Source organism: Rhamphochromis sp. 'chilingali', assembly GCF_963969265.1.
Source record: "Rhamphochromis sp. 'chilingali' genome assembly, chromosome: 11".
In the NCBI taxonomy this organism is placed as follows: Eukaryota; Metazoa; Chordata; class Actinopteri; order Cichliformes; family Cichlidae; genus Rhamphochromis; species Rhamphochromis sp. 'chilingali'.
Window position 1 is genome coordinate 1,844,251 of NC_137938.1, and position 10,810 is coordinate 1,855,060.

Genomic DNA, 10,810 nt, shown 5'->3' on the forward strand with positions numbered 1-10,810 from the left:
GCAGCCTCCATTTCCCCATAACCAACAGCACACCGAGCATCTGTTCTGCTGAAGCCGCCTTATAATATTTTTGCTATTTGATGTTTACTGTCTTGTTAAATACAGAGACAGCCAGGAGTTCCTAAAGGTGCGTTTTTTGGGTTTTATGTTATGTTACGTCGTTATTTTAAGTCCGTGTTGACAGAAAAAACCCCACTGTTACAGTTTGTCTGGATCCATGGTTGTCTTGAGTCAACCATGTCCACTCCAGTCCGCTAGGTGGCAGCGCTGCATTGACACTGTCACAACTCCCGGCAGCACAAACGCGTCAACTGTCCGGAAATAAAAACTACTTGCGGAAAAGGGAACATGGAAGCGGCAGTGTTCATTTTGTCTCTTGTGGATTGTTGTGCGCTGATTTTCCTCTCCGTTTACTTCGTATCCTTTTCGATTCAGTGAGTCGGGCGACGGTACTCGTCTGCGTCAAAGCGGTTTTCTGTCCGAGAGCTTTGCTGAAGTCTTCTCCGTATAAAAAAAGCTAATTTAATAGCAGCCAGCTAGCTTGTTAGCCGCCTTGTTATGAGCGTTGTAGTCGGGCTTGTGTGACGGAATAAGTGTATGAAAGTTTGTAGAGTGTTTTGAGTTAGCAGTCACGAAGAGCCGCTATCTGCAAATATCTCTGTACTGATAGTTTCATTTCACACTGTCGGCTTTTATATTTCAGTCCCACGCAGCGCTGCGGTGCGTGGGTCCACTGTTGCTGGACCGATCGGCGATGAAAAATGAGGCCAGTCCAGCACATCCTTAATATGTATGTATATATTTTAAAGGATAATCGAAGGAGCCAGTCGAGGTCCTGAATGCAACATCCTTTTCACAGCACATTGTACCTTAACTTGAAATATAGATTATAACCTTGTCTGACCTAGAATGTGACTACATCAATGCTAGAGCCTGCTGTTCCAAGCTGAACAAAGTAAGTTGTCTTATTGATTTCATAGATATGGTTGATGATGCAGTTGATCTTTTACCCCCCGTCGTTTATGAAATAATCATCGCTTTTCTTTTTGTAACCGACTGTAAAGATCATTTTCACACTCAGATTTCTAATCTGTAATTCAAATGTTTGTTTGATGTTTAGTGGGTAATTCCAGAGATGGTTGCCCAGTGTCTTTCCACCATGCTCATGTTGGTCTCGATGCACTGGTTCATCCTCCTCCTCAACCTGCCTGTAGCAGCCTGGAACATTTACAGGTATGCCCATCCAGTCTCAGCATCAGTTAGGTCCACCACGGCTACACGTGCATGTCGGGATCCTTTCTCTTTTGTAGTTGTTCCTTTTATGTCACGTGGTTGGAAAAATAATTAAAGCAGCAATGATCGGGCCCTCACCCAAGAGGCTTCTTGGGTTCTAAAGCCAAAAGATAAAAATCCCAATATTTAAAGTGGACCTGAAACACTACATGTATACAGGCTAACATGAATAACTGTCTGTGTCGCTGGATTTAAGAAACAAGTGCTTTAAAACATGTTTAGTGCCATCTAGTGTCGGTACAGAACATGATGTCACCAGGTTGGCTGGTGCTAATGCTGCTTACATTCATTTGTTAGCAGACTAGTGACCAAAACTCAAAATGAGTCTGTGGGCATCACTGTTGTATTGTCCCTTGGTACAGCAGTGTGCACTGCTGCACTGAAACAGGAAGTGTTAGCTGTATGTTCGGTTCTGTAAAGCACTTTATAAATGAGACCTGTGTGGAGGAGAGCCTGTTTGAGTCACCAGACCAACCAGCTGGACTGTGACGCTGGTATGTTCCTCGCCAGGCTGGATGCACCAAGCCGTACGATCTCCAGGCAAAGCAATGCAGTCGTTGTCATTTCATACAGTCTCTCTCAAGCACACCAGACAGTTCAGATCGTGTCTCTTCCTCGCAGTCACCATTTTATTTCTTTTTTCCGATTGCACGCATTGACCTATTTTTCCCAGTTGTGCTTCAACAAGATACATAGTTGTTTGTGGTGTGCACGTAGGAACCTGTTGTTTTACTGTTTTGCTTGGGAGACGATTGAAATAGAGCTGATCACATGGGCTGACTGCACCGCTCGCTGCATCCAGCCACATGAGGAAAATCAGACTCAAACAGGCTCCTCTACACACCTCTCATTTAAGCCCACTGTATAAAACCCAACATTACAGCTAACAGCTGGATGCTCCTGTTTCCTGAAGCACTTACTGCTGAAGACGGAGTGAAAGTGGACAGTACGTCCTTATATTTGTTAACACGAAACTCCTCGTTATTGGTTCTGTCACTAGTTGGCTAATAAACTAATGCAAGTCCATTAGCAGCAACTAACCAATCAGATGATGTCATGTTCTGTACTGGCACAAAACATGTAAAACTTAAAGCACTTATTTCTTAAAGGAGTCGAGCTTTCCAAGCTTAAGACTAGCATGACCCGAGAACCTACACAGACCTGACAAAAGTCAGAGCTCGTTCCTACAAGAAGTCCTGCCATTAATTAATTCTTCGATCTTAAATATGATCAACCTATCTCTAATGATCGGCTATGTACCACAGGCCTTCAAGCTGGCTGTAGTTAAACCTTTACTCAAAAAGCATCTCTAGACCCAGCAGTCTTAGCTAATTATAGGCCAATCTCCAACCTTCCTTTATATCAAACATCCTTGAAAGAGTAGTTGTCAAACAGCTAACAGATCATCTGCAGAGGTTTATTTGAAGAGTTTCAGTCAGGTTTCAGAGCTCATCACAGCACAGAAACAGCTTTAGTGAAGGTTACAAATGATCTTCTTATGGCCTCTGACAGTGGACTCATCTCTGTGCTTGTCCTGCTAGACCTCAGTGCAGCGTTCGATACTGTCGACCATAATATCCTATTAGAGCAGCTGTAGGTGTTACAGGTACTGTGCTGCAGTATACAATGTGTTGAATCTTATCTTAATGACCATTAGAGCACTTTGCTCTCAGACTCTCGTAGACTTTCTTCATACATCTAGAAAGCTGAGGAACTGCAGTTGGTTACCAAAATAAAGGTTTGGATGTACTGTACCGTTATTCAGACCTTTACACAAAGAGCGACAAATGAATCGTTTCATCAGGCGAGTGGCAGAAGCTCTTCCTTCTCATGTTCTATCAAAGAGCAGGGTTATACTGTGTCGGGACCAGCAGACACCTTAACAGTACTAACCAGTGACTAAACCTTCGGTCACAGACGATCAGCTGGAACAGTCGTACTGGTGTTTAGAGTCTGCCGGGTGTGTCATCTTGATCCGGTTCACCCTGCAGGTACTTGAAGGTTCCAATGGGGAACATGGGAGTGTTTGACCCAACGGAGATCCACAACCGAGGTCTGCTCAAGTCTCACATGAAGGAGGCCATGATTAAACTGGGTTACCACCTGCTCTGCTTCTTCATCTATTTGTACAGGTGACACACGCACACTTTGCTAACACGTCCAGGGCTGTCTTCGCTGTTTGCACTCACATATCCGACTTGTGTTTTCCAGCATGATCCTGGCTTTGATCAACGACTGAGCCCGGAGCAGGCCACGGACTTCAGCTGCCAAATTCCAGACTGCAGGCTTTGCTGCGTCCCCCTCACATCCTGTGCTCCTGTACTGTATGCATTTAATGTCTCAGAACAACTATTACATTTTTTGTATTGAATTCCAGAGTTTGACTTTGCCACATGGATATGGTTAATATTTAACCTTTCAAAGATCCACCTTCATAGCCTCCAACAGAAAGCTCGTCTGCACTGTGGAAAACAATCCTTTATTTTTGAACCTCTGTTTAACACAAAGTCATTACAACCTCAACAGCTGATAGACGTTTGCAGTATGTTTCTTTACCAATAACGATGAGCCCAATCCCTCCCAGTAATGAACTGCTTTCAGCCTCATCATGAGTGCTCATTATTCTGGTGCTTTACACAAAGTATTGCAGGTTGCTGTAAGGACTTTGGGTCGACAGCTTGTACAGAGTGGAGGACAGCTGAGTTAAATCAAGCTAACAGCGCGGGCCCTGCAGGACCCGTCTTGCTGTAGCAGCCTAAGTTATGGATCCTTCCAGTGCGCTCGGACATTCTTCTTCTCACCTCGCTGGTCGCTCTTGTGCACCAGTGTGATGCGACCCATGTAATAACTATAACACTTCAGTTCATCCTGTAAATTGTGCTGTTTGTGCCACACGTAATGACTTTTCCCAGCTGGTGATTCAATCAGGTTCACAGTTAATGTGGTCCTTTATGGTGTGTGCATGCTGTGCTTCGTGTCAGGGTTTAACCACCTCCAACAACTAATAAGATGTTTCTATGACGCTGCTGCAGTCGATGCTCAGCAGCGTCATACGTGCACTGAATTAAGAGGCAGTCGGGATTCTGACTCTTTGATTGGCAAAGTTTTATTCTTTGGGGAAATGTTTGAAAGTTCTTGTTGTGTCAACATAATCCTTTTTTTTTTTTTTAAAGTAAACCTTGAACTACTTCTGTCAAATCAATCCAATAAATATCCCAAACTCTCAGTCAGAGTCAGAGGTTTGAAACTGGCTCGTCGGTCTGTTTTTGTCAGTATTTGGTAACTCAGAGTTTCTCTTATTGTCTGCACCAATAGAGAACAATGAAAGTGGCCCACTCCATGTGACTGACGTTGTGTATTTTATTGTGTAGTTTGCATATGTGCGCTCACCTGCTGCTTGGTTTGTGACCCTGCTGCTCTTTGATTTCAACACTATCCAACAGATTTACTGACAGTTTTCCAACGTTGACCTCGGGTGTCTGATTGCACTGAGGTGTAGTTGAGGTTGGATAACCAATCCAGTTCTGAGACTTATTCTGCATACAGGACCACACACACACACACACACACACACACACACACACACACACACACACACACACACAGAGTTCCTTACAAAGCCAGCATGGTCACCTGTTGCAGTCGTGTGCTGTACCAAGTACAGGAACCTGAATAAATATTTTCGTTCCATTGCACTTCCTGGCATTCCTGTGATGAATAGGCTTCTGTACGTGTGTTTAAAAAGAATCATTTTGAGTAGAAAGCTGAAATGTGCAGATTTCTCATCACCACAGTGAGAGAAACTAAAGCTGACTCAGCTGCAGAAACTGGCCGTTTGTCTCCAAACAACTTCAGTCTGCACATTTCAGCAGATTTTCAACTTAACTTTGAAATTTCAACTTTATTCTCAACATGATCAATGACATATTTTCTTAATGTAACCTTAGTACTCTGTAGTGTTGTACACCAGCTTTTTAAATGTATTTCACCAGGAGGTGAAAGGAAGAACTTATTCTGTTTGCACAGAGTTCTTGAAGAAGTATTTTTGTATGCCTTCTCTCTCCTGGACGTCCAATCATTATTTGGTTATATTTTAGATTTTTATAGTTTTGATTAAAAGTTTAAGATTGTTTACTAGTAAACAATCGACTGCCTCTCTCAGATGTAATGAGAGGCAAATGTAATCTCTTTCAGTACGACAACAGCAAGGAGAAACTTGTGCATATAAATTTGACCTGGGGTGTCCAACTCCAGGCCTCGAGGGCCAGTGTCCTGCAGGTTTTAGATCTCACCGTGGGTCAACACACCCGAGTCACATGATGAGCTCATTCCCAGGCCTCTGGAGAACTTCAGGACATGTTGAGGAGGTCATTCAGCCATTTGAATCAGCTGTGATGGATCAAGGACACATCTAAAACCTGCAGGACTTGTTGTGTCCTCGAGGCCTGGAGTTGGACACCCCTGAACTAGAGTGTTCATCAAGATCTAACAAATAAAAGGATGACTGTGTCAAGAACCTCATAAGATTATATGGCTGGGGCCCACCTCAGATTAATCTGTGTAGCCAAATAATTATAATATAAAACTATGAAATCACATATTTTTCATTTTTGGTATTTTATTGTTTACTGAAAAAACCACAGCCTGCACAGTTTGGTGTGGAAGAAGTGACGAAAAGCTAAGAGAGAAAAACAAAGATCGATATAGCAAAGTGTACCAAATGAACCAACATGTTAGCTGCTGCTGCTGCTAATAACAGGACAAGCAAGATCTCACAAGGAGCCCACAGCCACAGGAGGCTGCTGTTGTAGCTGCAGCTGTGAAGTGCCGGCAGAAGGACAGCAGTCCCAACAACAGAGTAAGGACGAGGTGGAGGTAAGTGAAATTAAGGTAAGGAAACAGGTGGAGAGATATAATAAGGAAGAGTGGTTGATAACGGTTCCGATGGGGTTTCCAGATACAGACGAATGGTGATGGCTAACCGGACACAGCGGTGGTGGACAAGCAGAAGAAGAGAGCTGTAGTGATGATGGCCGCATCAGGAAGAACGAGAACATGGGGGTGAAGGTAACAGTGGTCCCCGAGGTAATTGGAGCACTCAGAGCAGTGTCCCCGAACCTGGGCGAGTGGCTCCAGCAGATCCTGGGAACAACAGCGGAGATCTCTGTCCAGAAGAGTGCCGTCCTGGGAACAGCTAAGATGCTGCAGGACCCTCAAGCTCCCAGGCCTCTGGTAGAGGACCGAGCTTGAAGGATATAGATGAAGGATGTTGCATCACTCCAAATATACATAAAATGTACACAATTTTTCTGACAGTCAGCAAATACATGTAGATTTCTCAGGACTGATTTTCTCCTTAAAGAGTTGTAAATCAGCGGAGTGATTATTTCCTGCACATGAACAGCACTTATTATTATTAGTAGCAGCAGAATGCTGAAGCAGTGTTCACACTATTAAGATTTAAACCTTTATTAATACAAATGCTTTACAATCATTCAAATATGATCTAAATCTTTATTATTGTTTATATATTATTGCAGCTTGTTCTTCCATGCATTGTTGTGAGTACTGCCTGCTTTAAGCTGGAGAAAGTAATGATGGGTGTCATCAGGCAGAACCTTCATGTTGCTGTGATGTGCATGTTTTTCTTATTGTGGTGCATTTGCATGGGTTTGGTTTTATTTGTTAACTGTTAACTTTTGTCACGTCAGCATCGTTTCCCTAACATACCTCAGATTGGCTCATTAACACGACTGAGTACCTGACAAGAAGGCTGGAAGAGCCAATCGGCTGGGGGGGGCAGAGCTCGAGACAGATGTTAGAGTTGCAGCTGTTCACCGCCTCCACTGCAGCCTGCTAGAGAAAGAAGCCTGACATGCGGCTCACTACGAGCCTTTCGCAGCCCTGTGAGTAATCTCGGGGATTTCTTCGGTGTGAATGTGTAAGATAGTGGCTGCACATGGACGGTACTTCAGATTATGTCAGGGTTCATGTTTTTGTCTTTTTGAGATTATGGTTTGAACAATTTTCTAAGGTTTAGTTTATCTCCCTGCTTTTGGTTCCGATGGTCGTGCTCTTGTTTTGTTGTCGTGGTCCTGGGTCGTCCACCCAGTGTCTGTGTCCTGCTTTTATATCCTCGTGTTTAGTATTGTTCGTGGCTCTGTGCAGTGTCTGCTGCCATGTCTCTCGTGCATGTTAAGTTCTGTCTCCTGCTGTGTCACTCCCCCTGTTCTCTGTGTGTGTCGACTGTTTCCTGTTTTATTGTGGTAGTCCTTCGTCCTGTGTTCAGTATATTTAGTTTTGCTTCCTGCCTGTCTCGTCAGGTCTGATCAGTCCCAGCTGTGTCCCCTTGTTATCATGTATTCAAGTCTTCAATCTCAACACGTTCATTGTCGTTTCCACGTTAGCAGTTGGTTCCTGTCATGTATCCCGAGTTCAAGACTTATTTCGAGTTAACCTTTTGTTTCTTTCTTCATGTACTTTGTTTTTAGTTAATCTTTCACAGCAAATAAAGCTTCTGCTTCGAGTCTCTGAGTCCTGCAGTTGGGTCCTACCCCTGCCTGCCACACAGCTCATGACAGTTTAACTGCTATCAGCCAAACAGATTCAGGAGCTGCTCCCGACAAACCAGGAAGTGAACGTGGTCGTCTTTAAATATGCATTTCTGTGGTTGCTGGTAACACACACAATGTTTTATGGGGTCACTTAAACTTGTCTTTCTTTCAGGTATTTCTCAGGAAATAAGACAAATTGTACTGTAAGTACTTTTAAGTACAGCGTAAGTAATTTTGTGCATAATGGATGTTCTACTACTCAACCTTATTTTTATATAAATATCAAATGTATATAAAATAAATATAAAAATGATACAGTAACATTTCTGGTCACTCAGAACGGTTCTTGGAAGGTTGCAGTGCCTTATTCCCCTCGTCACCTTTTACGTCATATATATGTGATGTACACTGATGTATTGATATATATGATGTAAAAGGTGACGACCTTTAGTGAACATTCAGCACTGCACCAGTTGGTTTACACGTGACCACAATGAGGTTTTTCAACACTGGTTGTACGTGGAGTTGTTTCCAGGGAAAAGTGACTGATCAGGTAAACGACTGCTGTTGTCTCACTACAGGAGACGCACGTGTCTGAAACGTGCACACGCCACAGCTCCTTCACACATTCTCAGCCTGTTGCAACTCAAAACAAAGAGTCGTAGCCATTTTAATTAACAGAAAAACAAGCTTCACTGTGCCCAACACTATTACAGACTGAGAATCGCTACATTATGGATCTGTGTTTATGATCTTCACAGCAGGCAGAGGGTATCCAGTCCACTCGCTTTTGTTATTTTTATCGAGCCACCAGCAGCAGTCTGAAAATACAGACCATAATAAGCCCGTATGCTGATGATGCATCACTGTTTCACAGGAACTCACAAACCTCGTTCCTAAAGAGGATCACACTTAAAGATAAGTTTCAAAACCACCACTCCACTACAGTCAGCTGACATTAAATATGTAGGTATAAATCTTTCTGCCACTGCCTGGTGTGGAGTCACGTTCATTTAACACTGTAGAGCATAGGCGTCAAATCTGGCCCCATGAAACCATACCAAATTACTATTAGAGCTGGCCTACTGGTATTATACAGCTAATATATATATTGTTTACAGAGATGGGCAGTAACGCGTTACTTGTAATGCGTTACTGTAATCTGATTACTTTTTCAAGTAACGAGTAAAGTAAGGGATTACTATTGCAAAAACGGTAATTAGATTACCGTTACTTTCCCGTAGGAACGCTGCGTTACTGCGTTACTAAAACCGTGATTTTTCTGCGAGAATGTCTCACGATAGTGACGTAAGCGAGTGCGACGTTAGTGACAACAGCTGTGTGCAGATCAACAATGGATCACATATCGAGTGCAGAGAGAGTATGAGCGTGCAGCGTTTAAAGCGTGGAAGTACTGATTCCATAAAAAGTGACAAAAACATTAGTGTCCGCTGTGCGTGGGAAGAAAACTTCTTTTTACAGCGAAAAACCCTAAACTTCCAACAAGCACCGAGTAGCTACGACGTGATGGGAAACTCACAGAGAAACTCGCGGATTCTTCCACTGACCGCGGCACACCTGCACCAGGGTAAACCTCCGCCTACCCCACTCCTGCTTTACAGGTGAAAATAGAGCAACAGGACCGCTGAGTCTTTGACTTTATTTATTTTCTGCTGTGTTTTACTTGCATCTATTTGAAAGAGTGAGTGAAAACACACAAAATATTTTATTTTATGTGCTGGAATGTGCAGAAAATAGCTTTAAATGTTAAACTAATTTCTTCCAGTCAGAGAATGTTGCATATAATTAAATTTTTGCTTGAAGCATAAAGTTAAAAGATTAAAACTGATAAAACAAGTTTTAAAAAGAGACTTTTCCATTTGATTACATTTTGTATGATGGATTATGCAGAAAAAGTAGAATTGGGCTGAAAGATCTATCACTTTATCACCTACTCAGGTTGTAAATCGTGTTTTTAAAAAGTAACTAAGTAACTAAGTAATTAATTACTTTTGAAAATAAGTAATCAGTAAAGTAACGGGATTACTTTTTTGGGGAAGTAATCAGTAATTAGTTACTGATTACTTTTTTCAAGTAACTTGACCAACACTGTTTGTTTAGTATTAAGCTTTGCTTGTTCCATATTCAGTTTTTCAGCAAAACGTGTTTGAGTCCATAAGATTCATTCTTATATCTGGAGGAATAAATATATTTCAATGAATATTAACGTTAGACCGCGACTTTGTTCCAGTTTTGAATTTTGGCCCACTGTGTATTTGAGTTTGACACCCCTGCTGTAGAGGATGAGCTCACACGTGTTTGCCGCCTCCCTGATCTCCTATTTTTCTGTATGTTTGTCACACTTAAACGTTTCGGATCATCGAACAAATGTAAATATTGGACAAAGATAATGCAAGTGAACGCAAAATGCAGTTTCTGAATTAAGGTGTTTATTATTAATGGGAACAAAAATCCAAGCCAAGAATAGCTTAAACAAATTGAAATGAAGACTTTGGAGTGGCCTGATCCAAAGGTGCTGTGGCGTGACCTTCAAAGAGGCGGTTCATGCTTAAAAACCCTCCATTGTGGCTAAATTACAACAATTCTCCAAAGTAGGCCCAAAGTCCTCCACAGCGCTTTAAAGACTCATTGGAGTGATCACAAACGCTGGATTGCAGTTGTTGCTGCTGAGGGCGCCCAAGCAGTTAGTAGGTTTAAGGAGCAGTCACTTTTCACGTAGGACATGTAGGTTTGCACCTTATTTTGTGTTTACTCTTGTTATCTTTGTCTAATATAAAAAATGTTTTCTTGAAACATTTTAGTGTGACAAACATAAAAAATAAACAACAGGAAATCAGGACAGGTGAAAACTTTTTCACACTACTGCATGTCACTCATGGGATATATATCATTAGAAGGATGATTCAGCCTAAATCAATTACTTGTTTTCCCCAGTAAACTTC

The 10,810-nt window shown here is 42.2% G+C and overlaps 1 protein-coding gene across 1 annotated transcript; it reads left to right on the forward strand.

Moving 5' to 3' along the window:
* The first annotated feature begins 304 nt into the window (after window positions 1-304).
* Window positions 305-4,988, forward strand: cnih4 (cornichon family member 4). Its single transcript, XM_080895737.1, has 5 exons — window positions 305-417; window positions 887-955; window positions 1,121-1,233; window positions 3,285-3,425; window positions 3,505-4,988. Exons 1-5 carry the CDS (start codon window positions 349-351, stop codon window positions 3,530-3,532), a joined length of 420 nt encoding a protein of 139 aa, XP_080751863.1. The 5' UTR covers window positions 305-348; the 3' UTR covers window positions 3,533-4,988.
* Window positions 4,989-10,810: the final 5,822 nt, after the last annotated feature.

Coding starts and splice junctions, on each gene's coding strand:
- cnih4 (XM_080895737.1), top strand. CDS start 349: ATGGAAGCGGCAGTGTTCATTTTGTCTCTTGTGGATTGTTGTGCGCTG. Junction 956..1,120: donor GCTGTTCCAAGCTGAACAAA/GTAAGTTGTCTT, acceptor TTTGATGTTTAG/TGGGTAATTCCAGAGATGGT. Junction 1,234..3,284: donor GCAGCCTGGAACATTTACAG/GTATGCCCATCC, acceptor TTCACCCTGCAG/GTACTTGAAGGTTCCAATGG.